Below are 22148 nucleotides of genomic sequence, written 5' to 3'. Positions count from 1 at the left end.
GTAGTTGAGAAATAGTTGTTTTTTAAAAATATTTTTTATTTAATAAAATATTATTAAAAATATTAAAAATAAATTTTAATAAAGAACAAATTAAAAATTATTTCAAACAATCTAATATATATAGGATTTCTTTTAATTAAGTTATGCATCAAATTATCAAAGAAAAACATAATTTTTAGACCGACTAAAATATATCCTGTGTTACATTGAAATTTAACCTAAACGGTAATTTAATTAGATAAATTTTAAATTTATTTCAACCATAAATTTAAGTTTTTTAAAGCTACTAGAAAGTTAAATAATTATTAACTTTCGAGCTTCTAAAATTAGTTAAATTATACATATAATCTTATCGGAATATTCATATTAATTTATTTTTTAAAAAAAAGCGCATCCTCGTCGGTTCTTACATTACAATTGAGAATAGTAGATAAGTTATTAACCATGAACATGTTCTTCCGAGTGACTTGCGAGGAGAATTACAGTGATAGTACAGTAAAAAATAATAATTAGTAAAGCCATATCAATCCCAGAACTCAACATCCATTCATTTGCATCCACCTTCAAATACGAAAAATAAAAAGAAAATTATAATGAATAGAAACTCACCGCAAGAAGAACAATTTCTCCTCCAGGACCAGAGATTCCTATCCCTCGACCATTTCCACAAGTGCTTTTAGGCAAAACAAAAATAATAAAAAAATGGAGTCCAAAAAAGTTGGAAAAAACGAAAGCAGTGTGGAGGCAAAACCAGGTCAAACACGATGGCTCTTTTTTAAATAAATTCAGAATCATGAATTCTTTAGATTTTTTTTCTTGGATAAGAAAAGAGTTAGATCTAAGAGATTAATTGACCATTCAAAATATAAATTTTATTCCTAAACTACTTAGATATTTTAGTACGGCATCTATCTCCAGCCTTTCCAGAATCCAGATTGATACAATCCCACCATCATCAATCAAGGAGCAGGTGAATGAAAATCGAAGAACAATCAAAGAAATCCTCCACATGGACCAAATGATCGACGTGATGCTTTCTTTCCCAAGCTTTATGATCTGCCCCTGCATTCCCAGTTGGCGAAACATGGCTCCAGCTTCTGCTTTGGCGGTAGAGCATGCGCTATTGACAAACAAGCCCCCCTCTTTACTGAATATGAAATCTATAGCTGTGTTGCTTATAATGTTAGGAGTCTCCTGGGAGAAAACCTTGTATGAGGAGTTGAACTTTTATCATATACTTGTACAAATTGTCTTTTGACCTTTTCCCCCTTGCAGGTTAAAACGCTCAAGTATATCAAATCTATGCACGCATTGTTTTCTCTGGCGCTTTTTTCCATGAAGCATCTCTCCCTTTTCCCAATTCAATAATCAAACAAATGCAGCTTACGATCGTTTCACGGCGTAGCTTGGGCAAACCCCCTACTATCATATTTAAAGTGTGTTCTATGACTTAAAAAAAGTAAATTTTAAAAAAAACATAGTTAGCTGCGCGGTTAGTTGAATTAGATACATATTTAGTAAAAATTATAATTAAAATTTACGTGTATTAAAAAATATGTATATAATATTTAGTGAAAGTGTAGCTACGGTTATTTTTTAAAGTGTTTTTTACTTGAAAATGCATCAAAATAATATTTTTTTATTTTAAAAAATTATTTTTGATATCAGCAAATCAAAATGATCTAAAAACACAAAAAATATATCAATTTAAAGCAAAGAAAAAAATAAAATAAAATTTAATTTTTTTAAAAAACACTTTTGAAACGCAAAAACAACAAGATTTTACGAAACTCAGTTAAAAAAATATAAAAACTGCTTCACAAAAACTGCATTTCAAATTCAATTTTTTAATAGGTCCTACAGTACAAAACACAACTTGGTTTGTTACCAAACACCTTGTTGCGTTTGTTTCACCACAAACATAAAAGCAGGTGAAAAACAAACACAATCTTAATGGATTTTAGGTCGTTAATCAAGGCTACAGTTAGAGTTAAAAAAAATTAATATAATTCTTTTTTTGAATGTTGTTAATATTTTTTTCAATGAAAACAAAATAAAATAGTATGATAGTTGATCTGATATAATTTGATTGATTTGACAAATCTAAAAACAATCTAAATAGCCTGTAAAAACATAATTTGACTCAAAAAAATTTCAAGAAGATATTTTAAAAAAAATATTAAGATAACAATATATTGGATTGACTTGAGTTAACCCGAGTTAATATGTAAAATCTGTTATTTGAGTTATGAGATTATGATAACCCCATAAAAAACAAATCAAAATAAATTATGAAACTTAATTCCCAATCAACTCAATATTAAAGGATAAAATTGAAAAAAATTCAATTAAAAAAGAACTAAAAAGTAACTTGACCTAACCTATCAAACACATTACCCGGATTATAAAATCAAAATAATCTTATAAAAATAAAATCAAAATAAAATAAAAAATTCAATTCTTAATTAACTCTAGTTAGATAACAAGTCGCTTTTAAGAAGATTTCTGGTGTGATATTTGCCTTCAATGTTATGGTTTGAATGGATAGGTATCGATCGAGTAAAAAAGATATGGTTTATGTTTTACCATATGATCTATTTTATTTTTAAATGGTACCCGTTTCCACTTAAGCCCACTTAATTCTTATCATATCCATCAATATATTTAAATTATTTAACTAATTTTGATCAATTTTATATCTAGGGATGTAATTGAAAATATGTTTCCAGTTAGAGACTAAATTGTAATTAACAAAAAGTTTTATGACTAAAAGAAATTCTAGTAAAGATTTATTTATAAGAAAGATTGAGTAAATAAAATTTTCAAAACTTTTGTCACAACCCATTTTCAACCTCCAATTATTCTATTTAATATTACTTTTATTTTTATGGTGATAATATATATAAAAGAAAAAAGAGTTTAGGGAGTGAATTGAGAAGAAAGAAAGAACAAAGGACTAATAGAGAGTATGGACTAAAAATATTATGGAAGACTATGCAAAAGAGGAAAAAATAAATAAATAGGAGGACCATGTAAAATTGAAAATTGGAGGTTGAAAATTTTAAATTGTAAAATTTAGAATGGAAGGATGTGAGTGGGACCGGTGGGTTAATGGTACGGATAGCTTTTGCCTCATCAATGGAGTCTTGTGGATGGGCTGGTGGTAAGGAGGCTTTCCATGTGCTGTAGCCTGTAGGGTGGATATTGGTGTGGTACACCAAAGGCCTTCGTGGCCTGGTTTGATTTTCTAGTTCGATCACAATTGGCCAGAATACCCTGTTTCTGCCTTCACGCCACTTGGTTTCTTGTAATTGGCTGCCATAGCCTTCTCTCATGCTTCGCTGGCTTTAGGTGCTCCCCTTTTCTTAAATTTCAGAAATAGATCCTTTCATCGATTAAAAGATAGGAAGGGGTAAGAGATTGGCATCAAGAAATTTGTTTTTTTTGTAGTTTCAGGTTCGAGCTCTGTGGTTGTTTATATGATGGTCATTAGAGATTTACATGATCGTTAACTTTAAAGCAGGTACGCGTAAGCTGGGCCGAAAACCTATGTTAAATTAAAAAAAAAAGGGAGTGTTTTCAACAAAGTCAATCCAATGTTACATCTATTAATTTATTTAATATTTAAAAAATAAGTAAATAATTATCGATATTTTTCACATTGAAATTGCACATGTTTCTACTTTACAAATAAGATATATATTTTCTAATAATATTAAGTGTTATTCCTATTTTAATATTTTTAATTTGGGATATAGTTTATGGGTCGATCCTAATCCATGGATTGATTCTGACTTTCGCAAATATAATAACTAGACTATGCTTTCTCCCCGGGCCTTTGCCAAGGAAGGAAACCAGCCCAAACCGCTATTTCTCCAACCCATATATGTTGCATAGTCTAGAGCTATTTACAATAACTTTCGCAAATCTAATAATAAATTTATATTGTTGGATGACTTAGCCTTACTTTACAGTAAAGACGATAATGGTAAATTCACTATGAGAGAGTTTCAATAAATTAAAGGAAGGGATTGGATCTGCCGGGTCGCAGTCGGGTCATGATTATGATGGTGATTGGCTGTAGCCAGCTTGACAAGTAGATTCATCGTCCCCGGTCACCTGTCGGGATTCAGAAGAAAGAAAAGGGCAATCATTGGAAACTCAAAAAACAAATAAAAACTCGCTGCTAGTGGCAAGTGTGCAGGAGAGGACGACCTCCAGTCTGCACTGAGAAACACACCGTTTTGAGAACATTACCGTAGAATACGAGATACGAACGTGACGTCGTCCAACTGTCGAATAGGCAATATACAAATCAAATTAAACAAGCTGAGGTGAAGGGTCAGCTACGGTCAAATATTTGTCTAGGTTTCAACCAACCACCAACTCTTTACTTCTCGTTATCAAGATATACACTCTTCCTTCTTTACTTCACACGCGCCACATGGTTGATGCGCGTGGCCACCGTACTTGTTTTTCTTTTGTCATTATTTTATCTATATTCATATTAATAATAATAAAAATGTCTGCGTTTGCCTTCAACTTGTCTCTGGAGAGTGTTCTCTAACAAATTTATTTTCGTCATGGCTTGAGGTTTGAATACTAAAGAATAAACGAGAAACACTCTCTTTAACAATCAAACCAGCTTCTTAGAATTTTGTTTAAAATAAATTAATAGATAGCTATTTTTATTAATTGATATTATTTTTTTAATTATAAAAATCATTTAAATCTTAAAACTCAAACTAGCTTTGTATTTTTATGATTTCACACACTTTTCCTCACCTTATTTTTAACGTTTTTTTATTTGATTTTTCTTTCAAATCTAAAATTTAGGTTCACCCTATTAAAAAATATTTGATTTATATAATTTTTTATTCAAGAATCTTGTTTATAAGTGATTATAAACTAAGGTGATATTATTAAAATTTTGGGATGTATATTGCAAATATCCTATTACACAATTGATAAACAATAAATTTTTAAGGATAAAGAATCCATTAATGATAAGAATAAAAAATTCATTACTTTAAAGTATTTCAATAAATAAGTATTTTTTTTTGTTTTAGTTTAAGCATTTTGATTTTTATTATTGATATGCATATTTATATTTTGATTTTATATCAATTATAAGTTTGAATATATGTTTTATATGTATGTTAGTATTTTATTTTTATTTTTGTATTGAAAAAGTGTTTATCATTAGTTATATATACTTTATATGTTTATAATTTTAAACATATAAATTCTGTACTATGCTAATTATTTCATTCTGCATCGCCATTTCAGCTAGGATTAGGGAAATGATAACAAAAAAAATTAATGATTTTAATTGAACAAATGACAAAAAAAAAGAGGATCATACTTACCTAGATAAACTTCAATTACTCCTCCGAGGTTTCATGAAAATGGTTTTGATATAATTAATTATACAGCATATAGAGAAAGGATAATAAGATATGTTAATATTCAAAAACTCTAAGAAAAATATTGTAAGTTGGGCAATTTTACTCATGCATCCTCAAATATGGAGTAACGGAGAGAGGGAGTAGTTAATAGACGTTTATCTATAATATTTCATGTATAAATTAAGGATGGAGGAACACAACAAGAAGAACAACCCAACAAAAATCAACATTAATAGTTGCAATTGATCTAAGTTTTCAGGATTTTCAAAACCTACTAATATCTAATCTTGTATGTGATAATTAGTAGGCATATAATTTATATATTGATAGTTTATAAGTGATAATTAGTAGGCTTGCAGTTTCAATTGTAGATTTGCAATTTTTATTATCAAAAAACTAGAAAGTATAAAAAATATATATTAGTTCATATTTTTCTGTCAAAAAGTTATGGTGCGTGTCTGTAATTAATTGAAGAATTATCTAATGAATATAACCTTCTTAACCCTGAGTGGTTAATTTATCATTTACATTTATAGCATTTAGGTTATTTGATTATTTTACAGGTTTTTAATTTGCTTTCTGCAAATTCAAAAAAAAATAAAAATTTTAAAAAATTATTACAAGTCTAGAACTTGTAGAACAACAACGGTGTTTAGAGTTTATGTTTACATTGTTAACATTAAATTTAATATCTAACTTTAAAACTCAAAATTCTCTTAGCTGAAACAGGCATAAAAAGAACCAAAATATGAATATAAAGTTAATGAAGTAGGGGAGTTATTTCCAACTTCAGAAAACATTAATTGAATAATTAACGTGTAAGATTTTTTTCCCTTATAAAAACGACTAGATTGATGGCAAAAACCAAAAAAAAAAAAAAAAAAGAGCTAGAAAAAGAGGCTAACAAAAGGAGCAGAAGCCCCGCAACAGCCAAGAGTGCAGTAGAGAAAAGAGGCGTGAAACAGATAGAACCTGGAGATAACAAAACCATGAGTAGAGTGTAATGGCAGCCAAGACCGTAACAAAGAATGAAATCATCACAAGTCGTAGTAAAATATCAAAAGGGAGTCACATTATTACGCATTTTCGAGCCTTCTTCATGTTAGAAGTTGGGCATCACTTTCCAGCGATTGTTCTTCTTTTTTCCTCTGAAGGAGTGACGTCAAGCAATGATTTGATCAAGTCCAGTATAATTGTACATCAAGGCATTTTTTCCTTCCACAAAGATCACGGTCGATGATTAGCAGCAGCAGCAGCAGTGAATTAAACAAAAAGAGAGAAATATTCCTGCAAAGAAAGAAATTAAATGAAGGGTGCAGTCTTAGCATTCTAGCTATTTGGTGACGCGGGGTTCGTGCATGATGTTTGGAGTCCAAGTGTACGAGTTTCGGTGTTCCTTCGGAATGGATCATCAAGCAATGGGCCTCTCGATGTTCAGCTATCATGCTAGAATGGAGGCAAGTTGACAGAAGAACGGCATCCAAACTTTTATTTTTCAATTTGTAATAAATGATTTTTTTTCAAGTATTTTTATTTTTTGAAATTAATTTATTTTTAGTGTTTTTAAATTATTTTAATATGTTAATATTAAAAATAATTTTTTTTAAAAATAATTTTTTAATATATTTCTAAATAAAAAATATTTTAAAAAATAAAAATTATTCACCTCATATTCTAATCATGGTTAGTGGTTCACGAGTCTCCAATGTAATCATTAGCCACCAAAATTTGAATTTAATTAATAAAACACAATCAGTTAACGATCCTTTGCTTTTCATAACATATAATGAGTGTGAACATATATATATATATATATATATATATATATATATATGTCCGGACCAACTTGCACGTATCTCGATTAATTTCACGAGTTTTGAAGTTAACGACCATGAAAACTTCCAATAGTACTAAGATTTGTGGAACTCGAATTAATGATCTCTATATACAATGAGTGTGAACATATTGATATTGAGAAACATTAAATGATTTTTCACTTTCATATATATATATATATATATATATATATATATATATATATAGGTGTCCGGACCAGCTTGCACGTACCTCGACTAATTCCACGGGCTTTGAAGTTAACGACCATGTAAACCTCCAATAGTGCTAAAATTTATAAGACTTGAATTAATGATCTCTATATATAATGAGTGTGAACATATTCATATTGAGAAACATTAAATGATTTTTCACTTTTATATATATATATATATATATATATATATATATATATAGGTGTCCGGATCAGCTTATATGTACTTCGACTAATTCTACGTGCTCTAAAGTTAACAACTATGTAAACCTTCAGTAGTTCTAAGATTTTTAAGACTTAAATTAATGATTTTTAGAAAATAAATCTAGAATTTAATCAGTTAAATTTTATTTTTATAATTACTTTTATATATTTAAAGGTATATGACGTGACACATGCATATTTGAAGATATACTTGGAGATAACAAGGGTAAGAATATCATTCGATTGCTGGCGCGTTTTGAGTTGTTCTTTTTTTTCTTTTAATTGATGTGGGCGAGCTGACATCAACTAGGGTTTTTTGGTTCATAGAATGAGTCGATCGAGGGAGCTGAGTCCTTGAGTTTGTTGACAAGTTCACACCTTAATTTGTCTTTACCAGAAAAGGAGACCGCCATGATCTACAGAGAAAAGAATCCAGCTGCCATCACCGATACAAGACAAGTGAAGTAGACTCACGAGTAACAAGAGCAAGCGCTAAGGAACACCCACTAATCTTGAGAAAGAATCATGGTGGAAAAACACCGTTAATTAATTGGTTTAAATTACAATCAGATATTCCCTCAGATCACGATCAGAAGATTTGTTTTGCTGTCTAATTTTGATAGAATAAAAAGAGCATGAAATGCACAAGGAACGAAGGTATTGTGCGTCTTATTTAACGATTATTGGAGCTAGAAGGAGGCGTTTGAGCATGAGAAATTAGGGATGATAGTGCATGTTTTTGCATATAGATTTCTGGTATTTCTCCTCGGCGAACTCCTCCTGACCTTTATGATAGTTAATTTAGATAATGTTTGGAAAGAAAAACTATACAAATTTTATAAAGACAAAATTACCTTTCATGCGAGCCTTCATCCAGATAACAGAGCTAGACCTTCATTGAGGCAGATAGAATTATCATCCCGGTGGGAAACGGGAACTAGGAAGTGATAAATCAGTGAAAAAAGAAAAAAAGGTTTGCGTTTCCAGTTGTTATCAACTGCCTTTTTTCTCATTTTGCCAGCTTAATTAGCACGAAAACGAAAACGTGTCACTAACTTAATCACTTATATTACAAGATAGAAATCATGATAGGTTCGGTAATTAAACACATTGTAAAATAACAAGACAAGAATGTGATTGTAGAGACACCTTTAGTTACAGTAGTCATCATTACATCCGCCCATTTCCCTTAATGCTTTCTTACGCTAGCTATCACCATTAAGATTACTAATTAAGGGGAAAAAAAAGCATAGGGATATAACTTAATTGATCAGACTTTAAATTTACTGTTTAGAGGTAATTAGTTCGAGTCTTACAAATCTCAGGGCCACTAGAGACTAACATGATTGTTAACTTTAGGGCCTGTGGGTTAGTCGAGATGCGCACAAGCTGACCCAGACACCCATGTTAATAAAAAAACCTCAAGGGGTAGCTCAACTGGTCAGGTATTGAGTTTGCTCCCCAATGATCATGAGTTTGAGTCCCCTCAGGGCTACTGGAGACGTACATGATCGTCAACTTTAGGGCCCGTGAGATTAGTTGAAGTGTGCGCAAGCTGGTACAGACCATTGTTATTAAACCCGGCCCGACCCAGCGGGTCGACCTGGTGACTGGACCCGTTCGGGTTTAATAAAAGACCGGTTGTGGCAGCAGCCCGGCCAAACCTGAGAGACCCGGGCGAACCCGGACGAGACCTGATTTTGTTTTTTCTTTTTTTTTCTAATGTGAGATTTGAAACCCATTAGTATATATACTCTATGTTCCCAAGAAAAAAGTCATGTTTTTTCAATGTGGAATAAAAAACCTTTCGGTTTAAATACTTCAACTTAAAAGGATAACATAGTATCTTTTCAATATGGGATTTGAAGTCCTTTCATATATATACTCTATGTTCCCATAAAAAAACCCTGTTTTTTCAACGTGAGATAAAAAAAACCTTTTGGTTTAAATACTTCAACTTCAAAGGATAACATAATATCTTTTCAATGTGGGATTTGAAGCCCTTTCATATATATACTCTATGTTCCCATGAAAAAAGTTATGTTTTTTCAATGTGGAATTTGAAACCCATTAGTATATATACTCTATGTTTCCAAGGAAAAAATTATATTTTTTCAATGTGGGATAAAAAACTTTTTTAGTTTAAGTACTTTAACTTAAAAGCTTAACATAATATCTTTTTATGTGGGATAAAAAACTTTTTAAAATATTCTTTTAAACTTCATAATATGTATAATCTATATTTACATGGATTTTTTCATATGAAATATTAAAACTTTAATTTTTTGTTAATTTTTCCGGGTTAATCCGAGTTGACCCGGGTTGACCCATGCAACCCAGGACTCGACCCCTTGGCCTGGTCAACCCTCGGGCCGGGTTTAATAACTATAGTACAGACACCCACGTTAATAAAAAAAAGAATTAAGAAAACAAAAACTAAAGAGTGTGGGAAATCACCGTTCACCTAAGCTTATTATGTTGAATTACAATAGTAACCTATAATATTTTAGATTTTTTTTTCCTTTCAATTATTGATTTTTTTTATTGTCAATTTAATAATTGGATTGCATTTTTGTTGGTATTTTGAGTTGATAATTTATTTTAATTTCTTTTATATGGTTATTATAATATTAAAAAAATAAATTCTAACATCAAATTACTGCTTGATTTAAAAAAAAATGATTTTGTTGTTTTGCAAAAATTTAAAACCAAGGGAGCAAGATTGAAAAACATACAAAAGAGCAACCCTTCTTTTTTAAAACAAAATGTGCTTTCAAGTCTAATCCTTCATCTTTTATATTTTCTTTAGTTATTGTTTTTTTATCATTCTATATTGTTGTGATTAAGATTTTTTGTTGATAATTTGTTTTGATATGCTTTTAAGTACTCATTGTTGTATCAAATAATTTCTTGACATTGAATAGGTGATTGATTTTGCAAAACAACGCCGCTCACAATGATTTTAGACAAATGCAATGTAATGAACAGTAAAAAATGATATTTTTTTCTTATATTATATAATGATGATAATGATGATGATGATTATATATATATATATATATATATATATATATTATTGATGAAATTATAAGAACTTAAGACTGGATTGGGCTTTCCAAGACTTCTTTTGAGGTTGAGATGACTGGGCTTAAACATGAGCATTTATTTTTAGGCTTGGTTTTTCCTATATAACTAGTTCCTTATCAAAATAGAAGACCCTCACATACTTAAGTTAGTAGAGAGAGAGAGAGAGAGAGAGAGAGAGAGAGAGAGAGAGAGAGAGAGAGAGAGAGAGAGAGAGAAGAAGAAGAAGATAGGGAGTGTGTGATTATTTGGTATTGTTGGATAAGCTATTGTGAATTTCTTTAATGGTTTCAATCCCTTTATATATGGTGATTCGAAGTATTTACAAACCTCATTCATATCAGCTTACCTCGTGAAGAGTGGAGTAATGATGAAAAATAATTGTTTTTCTTTGTTGATAACCTGAAAAGTTGAGTAATTTGTTGTTGTGCCTCGCTGTGTCATTGGTTGAAATGTTAATGTTTGTTATTGATTGTTGTGTCTTGTTGTGTCATTAATGGAAAGGTTAGTAAATATATCCTTTAAGATAACTTGTGGGTGAGAAATAACTATTGCTAGGAAAGGTAGCGCTATATTAACAACTCATATGTAAGCATTAGTTAGTCTAACATCATATCAAATTTATCAAAGGTCACAATTCTATCTTGAGATGTGGGCCAATGTTTGAGTAGTTACTATATTGATAAATATGGTTACAAAGCACGCGAGCTTAGTATTTTCTCCCTTATTCCTTTCTTTTTCCCTTCTTTTTTAGCATGTTCTTTGGTCAAATAATTTAGGATACTGAATTGGAGAATTGCACTAGAATGAGGGACTGAAATGGAGAAGAAGAAGAAAAATGTTTGGCATGTGAAGCACGCTTGTTGCCTTTGGGCAGCATATGTGGCTTACCTCTAGATTCGATGATGGCTTTTTTTAGTCTTGTTGAATTTATCTTATCAAGATCTTTTTGATCTTGTTATGTTGATCGAAGTTTTAATATGTCTCTGATGCCTCGTTCTTTCTTTCCTTTTCTTTTTGCCTTAGAATGTGAGCCCATTCTTCTTCTTCTTTAAAAAAAAAAATTACTAAAATGATGTGATTAAAGTGATATAGCCACACTCAGAAGAACTATTAATCATAACAGTATTTTGTGTTTTTTACTTTTTTTTTGTTTTTTTAATTTTACTTTTCAACAACCCAATCTTTTTATTTATCTAGTTTTTTTTTTCAATTTTATCCTTTAAGATTAGATTGTTTTAGGAATTGTGCTTTATAATGTTTTTTTAATTTTCTTTTTATTAAGTTATGTACTGGTATCATGGATTTAACTTCTTTTGCTCCTCGATTTCAACCTTCAACATTAGATATATTAGAGGTGGGGCTTCATTTTTTTAATTTTTCTATTAATTTATCCCGATATTATAACACAGGTCATGAGTTTAACAAGTTAACCAAGGGTTGACTTGAGTTGTTTTTTTAAGCTATTTTTTTAATTGATTTTTTTCTAATTTCATCATTCAACATTAAGATGTTTGGAAATTGGACTTTGTAATTTATTTTTATTTTTTTCTATGAGGGTTGTCCTAATCTCATTACCAGAGTCGCAGGTTTAACAAGTTAACCCAAATTGACTTTGTTTATTATTTAGGTCCTTATTAATTGAATATTTTTTAATTAGGCTTCATGATTTTTTTTATTAGCTTTCTATGATGTTATTCCAATCTCATGACCCGGGTTGCAGGTTTGACAAGTTGATCCAAGTTGACTCAATCTTTTTTTGTTTTAAATTTCACCCTCCAATAACTCATAAAAAATAATAACTCTTTTTTTTAAGAGTATAAGTTATTAAGCATCACTTGCTAACACATTACATAAGAAATAACCGGACGTAGGGAAAAAAACCATTGCGGAAAAATAACATTACTTGTCACACTAATAAGTCTTAAATTCGCGACCCAAGTCATAATAAGATTAGGATAACCTCCTACAAAAGAAAATAAAAAAAAATATGAAGTTTAATTTCCAACCAACTTAATGTTAAAGATTAAATTGAAAAATAATTGATTAGAAAAAACTGTCTAAAAAACAACAAATTTGAAGGTTAAAATCGAGAAAAAAAAATTAAACCCGTGAGACCAGTATAAATATAAAAAAAATAAAAAAACATTATAAAATATAATTCTCAAAATAACCTAATATTAAATAATAATTTTTTTTAAAAAAACTATTTTGATGAATAGTATCTCAATAGCGTGACCTCAATGATTTAGCCTTCCTATGTAGTATCTTATTAATTAATTTTCTTCAATACAGGATAGGAAAAAGAAGAAGAAAAAGAAGAACAGAGAGAATCAATAGTTGCATGAAATAAAAAGCACTAGAATAATTAGCTATTTTTTGCTTTCTATTTTTTTTTCCTCCTCACATAAGTACTAGAAAGTATTTTATTTATTTAATTCAATAAGTAAAGCTAGTATCTATTGTTTTTTAATTTGAAATTTTTTTTATTAACATGAGTGTTTGGGCCAGCTTGCGCGCACCTCGACTAATCTCATGAGCCCTGAAGTTAACAACTATGTAAGCCTCCACTGACCATCATATCTAACCTGACTTTTTTATTCTACGAGGTTGGTATTTTTAGGTGAGTTTATATATTAACCGAGATTAAATCTCTATCTACATAATTTTAAAAGTACATCATTGTATGTTTAACTGCATTCAAATAATTTTTGATAGCTTTTTAGATACTAATTTCAAGATTTAAAACTAAAAAACCAAAAATAAAACCTAATTAACCATTAAAAGAGCCCTTTGTTTTTTTTTAATTGAATGATTCCGGCGTTTTAGAAATGTAAAAATGGGAGATGATGATGATACAACATATTGCAGGTTTTTTACGGGTTGGGCAAATCATTTTTGTGGGACACTTTTGAGTTGCATTTCCGTTGCTACACCTTTTGTGTTCCGCTTGTACGGTTCCACTGTAATATATTATTTACAATGCCTCAGGCCGGTCCATCGGTACAGTACAATGGGATTCTTTTTTTACAGCTTAATTATTATGAGTTTTGTACTGTTAATCTGTTATATTGATATTTTACAGCCATAATATAATTTTTTTAAACAACGAACCATAATATAATTCTCTCAGTCAACAATTTCAGCAAATTAGTTTAGTGACCTTTTTATGTATATCTGATAATTCTTATGTATGTGCCGGAGCCTCCTCAGGAGGGGCAAGGAAAGAAGTGAAACCTCCACAATGGAGGAGAAGTACCAAGTGGAACCTCCTAACCGGGGAAAAAAAAAGGTATCGGTTACAAATCATGAAGTGCTGATGACCCATTTACTGACACTTGATGAGGATTCAATAGCTAGTTCCTAGCAGGAGGCACCCACCTTTCGACTACGCAATCTGCAGCCGTTGAAAAATAGATAGACCAAATTTAAATATGGGTCCATTTACAATTTGACTTGAGAATTTATTAAAAATTTATTTTTCAACTTTGAAACATCAACGCATTTAAAAATTAATTGCAGGTAAATAGAAAATTTACATCAAAGAATTCCTGAGTTAATAAACTTTTATAAACTAATATAAAAAAAACAAACTCTTATAAACTCAAATTATCTCAATTCCGGGTCTAGTTCAGTGGTTAACAGGTGAAGTTTGCCTTGCCTAACGTCCCGAGTTTGATCCTCTTTGTGCATGGCTGTCACCCCCGCGGTGCCTTACCTGTCTACTGGGCTTGCAGGATGTTCAGTAGACTCGGGGAATAGTCGTGGTGCACGCAAACTGACCCGAACACCCCGGGTTATAAAAATAAAAAAATAAAAAAAAATAAAAAAAATTACCTCAATTCCATGTTCCATGTTGGGAAATTACATGAGTTTCTGTATCTTATACAGTGGGACTTGAAAAGTTGAAATTAGACCTCTAGGATCGTAAATCTTTGAGAGGAAAGAGGTTATAAACAATGTTAGCTTTGGATTTTAATCATACTTGGCTCGTACCTGTAATTAGTTTAATTATAAAATAATTTTTTAACCTAGATAAATTAATTTTTATCAACTCATCATGATTTAATCTATCTGATCTTATTATTTTAATCTTTGTTTAATAAGAAAATCAAGTTATTTAATTTCAATAAACATCTTCTTTTTTTTTGGTTAAGGCCATACATGAGCAAACCTTTCTTCTATCAAAAACCCTTAGCCGCCTTCTCACTCCCTTCTGTTTTCTGGTCTTTTTACGGTCCATGATCTATTCTATAGCTCTATATTATTGTCATAAAGGGAATCTGAGTCTTTTTTTTAAAAAAAAATTGTTCATAAGCGATTAAAAACTCATAAGATTAATCAAAATTAAGTAAGCTGGTTTGAATATTTATATTAATAAATAAAAATAAAAATGCAATACCGACTTGCTTCCTACGGTAAAAGGTTGTAATAAATATCTGGGACAGTACAAATGGTGATCCTGTGTGGTGACAGCAGCAACGTACAGAATGAAACGCAGAGTACGACACGAGCAACTGTATCAATAACAATAATAATAAAAACAAATTATTGCATTACCTACTTCAACACATAGTGCGTGTCTCGCACTCCCATCCCAAAACATATATATCTCATCGACAGAAAGAGAGATTTATAAAACAATGTAAAATTTTAAAAATATTTTGAAAATAAAATAATTTATATTTTTTAAGTGGGAGTTTCATTTACATAATGAATATGTGCGTAAATCTTGTGCTAAATAATACAATAACATCAATACTGCCACTACATTTCCTAACATTGGTAAAATGGATACATCAGCGAGTGACTAACACGCGGCATGTTGCATCTCAAGTTGGCGTGACCTGAGATGAAGGTAACGAGTTAGGTTAGCTAGACACAAGCTTAGGGGTTTAAGCTCTTAATAACATAATAATTATTAATTAAATTAAATAATTAACTGAAAAACCAACCATGGTTAAGAAAACCAATAAGTTGGAGTCCACTGTTCTCTGTTCCTCGTGTTATCACTCATCAGTACTCACATAATGAGTGAGAGGAAATAATTTTGAGAGAATCAAATGCTTTTTATAGAGACATCATCCCAATTGTAGTCTCATATCTGAAGGGGAAAAAAAAATCTCAAAACAAAAATCTTTCAGTGGAAACTGCAAAAGCAAGGCCAAATAAGGTCTGTTAATGCCATACTTTCTCTCGCAACATATAGAGGGAGAGGAGAAGAATCTTTTTGGTTGCTATTAGTGTATCTGAAGCTTGAAAGGTAAGTTCTTTTAATCTTCTTCTTCTCTGTCACTAAAGTTACTGTCTTTTCTTGCGTTTTTGCTCTTTCATGTTGCATGCCATTACCAGCTACTTTCTGTTACATTTACTCACATACCCGTTTGCATGTTTTTGAGTTTTGATGCATGTTCTCTTTATGGGCTCAAAGAGGTCATCTCCAACTCCCTTGGAAGTTGTGCTCTTCAATTGATGGTTTGGTTTATGCATTCGGAGTGTTCATATAATTTGATCAGTCTTGTTGTCTTCATTTTGATGGATATTTTTGGATGGATATTTTTGGTATTGGAGATTAGAGGTAATTGTGTTAATACTGGGTGTTAATTTTATCAGATTTTAACATATGGGTACCTATGTTTGTAGTAAATCCAACTTCTCTTCATGTTTTCGGATGTTTTTTTTTTGTCTTTTCTGAGTTTGATCAATCAATGTTGAGTTTTGTTTTTTTTTTTTAATTTTTGATATGTTTCCCTGTGCATATAAGTATGTATATCTTCATTTTGTTGGATTTTTATTTTTTATTTTGGCAAAGCATGGAATCTGTCTTTAAGAGGGCAACAAAAACAATAATAAGAGCGAGTCTTAATTTCTTATTCTGGTGGAGAATATTTTGGGATTGTAATGGGTATATAATCTCTTAGATGTTTAATTCCTTAAGTAGAACATGCTTCAGTAAGGAATTCTAAAGAAGGCAAAAGATTACATTTCTGAAATAATTGCTATGCATTATATTTCAATTTTTTTTTATATATATTGCAGTTTTAGTGCTGATTCTGTTTCGTTAATAGATTATTTTTATTTTATTTTTGTAGAGTTTGTTTCTGCATAACTTTGAGAAGAACAACACTACTTTATCTGTCCTCGCAATGGTTTCAAGGTCATATTCCAACCTCTTAGATCTTGCTTCTGGTGATGCTCCAATTCCAAGTTTTGGTCGTGAGAGGAAGAGGTTTCCTCGAGTGGCAACTGTTGCTGGAATACTGACTGATCTAGATGGTGAAAACAATGTTGGCTCTGATGCCCCCTCTTCTGTCTCTCTAGGACGGATGATTATTGTGGGGAACCAGCTTCCCCTTCGGGCACATCGAAGTCCAGATAGCAGTGGAGGGTGGTGCTTTAGCTGGGATGAGGACTCACTTCTCTTACAACTCAAAGATGGTCTTGGAGAAGGTGTTGAAGTTATCTATGTAGGTTCTCTTAAAGAAGAGATTGAACCTAGTGAGCAAGACGATGTAGCCCAGACATTGCTTGAAACTTTTAAATGTGTCCCGGCATTTATCCCTCCTGACCTTTTTACTAAATTTTATCATGGATTCTGTAAACAACATCTATGGCCTTTATTTCACTACATGCTCCCTTTATCACCGGATCTTGGTGGCCGGTTTGATAGGTCCCTTTGGCAGGCTTATGTTTCTGTGAACAAAATATTTGCAGACAAAGTAAAGGAAGTGATTAGCCCTGAGGATGATTATGTGTGGGTTCATGACTACCATTTGATGGTTTTGCCAACATTTTTGAGGAAGATATTTAATAGGGTGAAGCTTGGGTTCTTCCTTCATAGTCCATTCCCATCATCTGAAATATATAGAACACTTCCTGTAAGGGATGAACTTCTGAGAGCACTTCTGAACTCTGACCTTATTGGTTTTCATACATTTGATTATGCAAGGCATTTCCTCTCTTGTTGCAGTAGAATGCTCGGTCTTTCTTATCAATCCAAGCGAGGTTACATAGGGCTTGAGTATTTTGGTCGGACAGTCAGCATCAAGATTCTCCCTGTTGGGATTCATATTGGTCAGCTCCAATCCGTGCTCAATCTTCCCGAGACAGAATCTAAGGTTGCAGAGCTACATGACCAGTTTAGGGGTCAAGCTGTAATGCTAGGGGTTGATGACATGGACATCTTTAAAGGAATCAGCTTGAAACTTTTGGCAATGGAACAGTTACTCACACAACATCCTAATAAGAGGGGTGAAGTTGTTTTGGTTCAAATTGCAAACCCAGCAAGAGGCCGAGGAAGGGAAGTACAGGAGGTCCAGTCTGAAACTAAAGCTGCAGTGAGGAGGATCAATGAGACATTTGGAAGTCCAGGATATACTCCAGTGGTTTTGATTGACAGGCCACTTCAGTTTTATGAGCGCATTGCTTATTATGCAATTGCAGAGTGTTGTCTTGTTACAGCAGTGAGGGATGGGATGAATCTGATACCCTATGAATATATCATATGTCGACAAGGAAATGAGAAGCTGGATGAGACATTAGGACGGGATCCATCAGCCCCAAGAAAGAGCATGCTGGTTCTTTCGGAGTTTATTGGATGCTCCCCATCACTGAGTGGTGCAATCCGAGTAAATCCATGGAATATTGATGCTGTGGCTGAAGCTATGAATTCTGCCCTGGTAGTCCCTGAGCCAGAAAAACAGATGCGACATGAGAAGCACCATAGGTATGTGAGTACGCATGATGTTGCATATTGGGCACATAGTTTCTTGCAGGATCTTGAAAGGGCATGTAGGGATCATGTGAAGAGGAGGTGCTGGGGATTTGGTTTTGGTTTGGGTTTTCGAGTCATTGCTTTGGATCCAAATTTCAGAAAAATTTCAGTTGAACATATTGTTTCTGCTTATAAGAGGACCAATAACCGAGTGATTCTTTTGGATTATGATGGTACTATGACGCTGCCAAGTTCAACTAGGACTCCAAATATGGAGACTGTTGGAGTCTTGAACAGCTTGTGTACAGACCCTAAGAATGTTGTTTTCCTTGTTAGTGGGAGAGACAGGGAGACTCTTACCGAATGGTTTTCTTCCTGTGAAAAGCTTGGCATTGCTGCAGAACATGGTTATTTCGTGAGGTACAAATTGCCTTTTCTAACTCCATTTCAATTTGATCTTGATCTCCCCACTTAAAATTGTGATTTTTGACTTGGACCCTTGGTTCTTTTAGTGATGTTTGGTTATGTAAAGGAGAAAAAATGGACACTGTGGCTTACATTTTCCACATGTTCAACCAGTGGTAGTCCTTGTTTTGGTGAGAGGGGTGATATCTCAATGTTCTGTGCTATATCCATCGTTATGGAACAACAGCTTGATGGCTTTTGACATTGCTGAAAGTAACAGCACTGTTGTTGTGCTGTGAATTTCAGCATGGCTAAAATGTAATGTTTATTTACAACTTATCCACATTCTAGAAACCCTCATATAGGACGTTTTAATCCAAGGATAATGCATGAGATACAAAAGATGACATGCATGTTATATTATTCGGCGTAGGTATCTATACCACTCTAGCCGTCCTTGCTATCATAAGTGAGCTTCTGTTAGTGACGACAATTCTTAGATTGTGATAGACTGTTAGAAACATCTATCACGACCTAGGAATGAGGTATTTGTGACTGTTTGACTGGAAGATAATGTATATTGACCGAAGTATTCAACAGACGTGCATGTTTAATTTTTTGAGGGGTGATTAGGCACATCCCCTTTGCTGCACCGTGGATTTATCACGAACCAAAAAGAAAACAAAATTTAATTACCTGTGAGTTTAGCCATGGACGGGCTATCTCAATTGAGTAACAGACAGAGCAAGGGCAACTAATGTTGGCATTTACAAAATCTTGCCACATTTTGAAAGCTCCCTGCTCTCCTTTGAATTATTCTGTCTTTAGGTCAACAATGTACATTTGAGGTATCTACTATGATTATTCTAATTTAGAATAATCCATGCAAAAGAAGCCCGGTTCTTTCTTCACTCTCCGATTTGAGCTCAGCTTTTGGCTACAGGACCAATCATGATGCAGAATGGGAAACATGTGTATCTGTACCAGATTTTGATTGGAAACGTATTGCTGAGCCAGTAATGAAACTATACACTGAAACAACTGATGGTTCTGCCATTGAGACGAAAGAGAGTTCACTTGCTTGGAATTACCAGTACGCAGATCCAGATTTTGGTTCATGCCAGGCTAAGGAGCTTCTAGATCACCTGGAAAGTGTTCTTGTCAATGAGCCAGTTACTGTCAAGAGCGGTCAACACACTGTAGAAGTTAAACCCCAGGTTAGTGCTGCTCCGTTCCTGTATCTATCCTTGTGATTGTTACATTCTATTGATATTTGCTTTTTAATTAGAAAAAAAAATGTATGTTCCTTGGTGCCTAGAAACCAACTGCAGATTTGGGTGCTGTACCCTCTTTAACTCACAAATATACCATGCTATCTTCAAATCTTTTTAATTACAGATTGTTAGGCAACTTGTTCAACCATGCTTCCATAAAAAGAGCATGCTCGAATCCTGAGAACAGTCATTTCTTGTAATGGAAAAACAATGAACTACCTCTATTTTTTCTGGACCATGGACAATTAATTGTTTCAAACAGGCTTGTTATGAAAATTAGTGTTGCAGAAAAATGTATCATCCGCAGTTCTTTGATTAATTTTCTCATGGATCCTGAAGTATTTGACCAGTTATTCTCCATAAATGCCTATTAGCTATGGAAATTTTGTATATTCATTCTTTTATTTCCTTTTTTAGAGAAGATCTTCTAAAATGCAGTGCGAACAAAACATACGTTTCAGCTTTGCTATTGTATCTCATGTTTGTTACCCACTTGACAGGGTGTTAGAAAAGGTCTTGTGGCCGAACGCCTCCTAGATACAATGAAACTGAAGGGAAAGCTTCCTGACTTTGTTCTCTGCGTTGGGGATGACCAGTCTGATGAGGACATGTTTGAGGTGATATTGAGTGCAAGATCTGGCCCCTCTCTTTCCCCAGTTGCTGAAGTGTTTGCATGCACTGTTGGCCGAAAGCCCAGCAAGGCCAAGTACTACTTGGAAGACACTTCTGAGATTTTGAGAATGCTACAAGGCCTTGCCAGTGCTTTGGAGCAGGATGCCAGAAGTGCCCCCCAATCCTCTCAGCAGGTGATTATTGACAGAGAGTAATCATCCCTTTATCTCCTTGTACTGTGTCTTGTCTAAGTATATATTGAAAATGTTCTATGCTTGAGGATTTCCTCGACCCCTTTGAGGCATTTACGTGGTGTTCAGAACGATGTTTGGAGGTCTAGATCTTGTGTCTGTCCATTACATGGATAGCTTTTCCAACTTTCGTTGCACAGTAATTGTGATTTTTATCGCGAGTAGATAGATTATGCTAAACGTATAGCTCATTTGTTTTAGTGCCGGTTATGTGATTCTCTCATCTCATGGTCGATTATCAAAATGCTAGACCATCCCTGATCATGCTTAAGCACGAGCCTGCACAATTTGCATACAATTTTCTACATGCGACCATAAAATTGACGAGTCAGTTTTCTGTTGAAAAGTAAGTTCTGCCGAATTTTAACCATCACCAGAACTCCTGGTATGAAACTATTTCTGAATGAGTGCAGAGGCACTCCTGCCTCCATTAATGGGAAAATCCCCTTCTCCAACTTTGCAATGAAGTCATGCTTTGACTAAAAACAGGTCTTCAGTTGTAAAAAAAGAGACTCTCCATAGTTCACTGTGTCAGTTTCAGTTGTTATGTAACTGTGTAATTGTATTAATTACATTTCAATATGGGTTAGCATCCAATCTTAGTAGTGCTCAAGTCATGTCATTTGACAGCAAGGATTATCATTTATAATTGCTTTAGCAGTGCTCATGTCACGTCACTTGACAGCAAGATGTTGAATGTCAGCAAGTGAAAATAATTTAAATTATTTTTTATTTAAAAATATATTAAAATAATATATATTTTTTATTTTAAAAAATTTATTTTTAATTTCAGCACATCAAAATAAAATTATTCAAAATAAAATTATTTAAAACTAAAATCAATTCAAAAGCATAGTTCAACTGCAAGGCCAAACAGAGTTCATGTCACAAGCTTATATAAATATATCAAATATTATATCGCTCTACGAGAAAATAATGCTTTTACTAGAATAATGACTTGATAAGAGGATTTATAAAATTCAGTGTCATATGACATATAGAGTTCACATGTGGTCATTTCAGTGTACATATCATCTAACAAATATCTATATATTAGTTTTAGGTATCTCTCATATATCAGTTTATGAAAAGAATTGTTTTATTTCACAAAGAAAAGAATACAATATGTATCGGTATCAACAACTCTAA

At 32.5% G+C, this 22148-nt stretch overlaps 1 protein-coding gene and 1 long non-coding RNA gene across 3 annotated transcripts; one reads left to right on the top strand and one right to left on the bottom strand.

Moving 5' to 3' along the window:
• Positions 1 to 8171: 8171 nt before the first annotated feature.
• On the bottom strand, positions 8172 to 8664 carry LOC133690541 (uncharacterized). The gene is made up of 2 exons (XR_009841473.1): positions 8514 to 8664; positions 8172 to 8444 (listed from the first exon to the last, which is right to left on the bottom strand). It is a non-coding gene; the product is annotated as an uncharacterized LOC133690541 (long non-coding RNA).
• A 7073-nt stretch (positions 8665 to 15737) lies between these two features.
• Positions 15738 to 21199, top strand: LOC133674806 (alpha,alpha-trehalose-phosphate synthase [UDP-forming] 5-like). 2 transcript variants are annotated; one of them, XM_062096066.1, is made up of 4 exons: positions 15738 to 16006; positions 16836 to 18877; positions 19806 to 20079; positions 20637 to 21199. In XM_062096066.1, exons 2-4 carry the CDS (start codon positions 16890 to 16892, stop codon positions 20961 to 20963), a joined length of 2589 nt encoding a protein of 862 aa, XP_061952050.1. In that variant the 5' UTR covers positions 15738 to 16006; positions 16836 to 16889; the 3' UTR covers positions 20964 to 21199. The 2 variants fall into 2 exon arrangements, with proteins under 2 accessions (XP_061952050.1, XP_061952058.1); XM_062096074.1 differs by lacking the exon at positions 15738 to 16006 and adding an exon at positions 16046 to 16321.
• The last annotated feature ends 949 nt before the right edge of the window (positions 21200 to 22148 follow it).

This window comes from Populus nigra, chromosome 1 (assembly GCF_951802175.1).
Source record: "Populus nigra chromosome 1, ddPopNigr1.1, whole genome shotgun sequence".
Classification (NCBI taxonomy): domain Eukaryota; kingdom Viridiplantae; phylum Streptophyta; class Magnoliopsida; order Malpighiales; family Salicaceae; genus Populus; species Populus nigra.
Note: the sequence above shows the minus strand (reverse complement) of the source record. Positions and strands in the feature narration are given on the sequence as shown.

Bases quoted from the DNA above. Each gene is read 5' to 3' on its own strand.
- LOC133674806 (XM_062096066.1), top strand. From the start codon at position 16,890: ATGGTTTCAAGGTCATATTCCAACCTCTTAGATCTTGCTTCTGGTGAT. The intron at 18,878-19,805 runs GTACAAATTGCC...TTTTGGCTACAG, and splicing joins GAACATGGTTATTTCGTGAG to GACCAATCATGATGCAGAAT. The intron at 20,080-20,636 runs GTTAGTGCTGCT...CCCACTTGACAG, and splicing joins CTGTAGAAGTTAAACCCCAG to GGTGTTAGAAAAGGTCTTGT.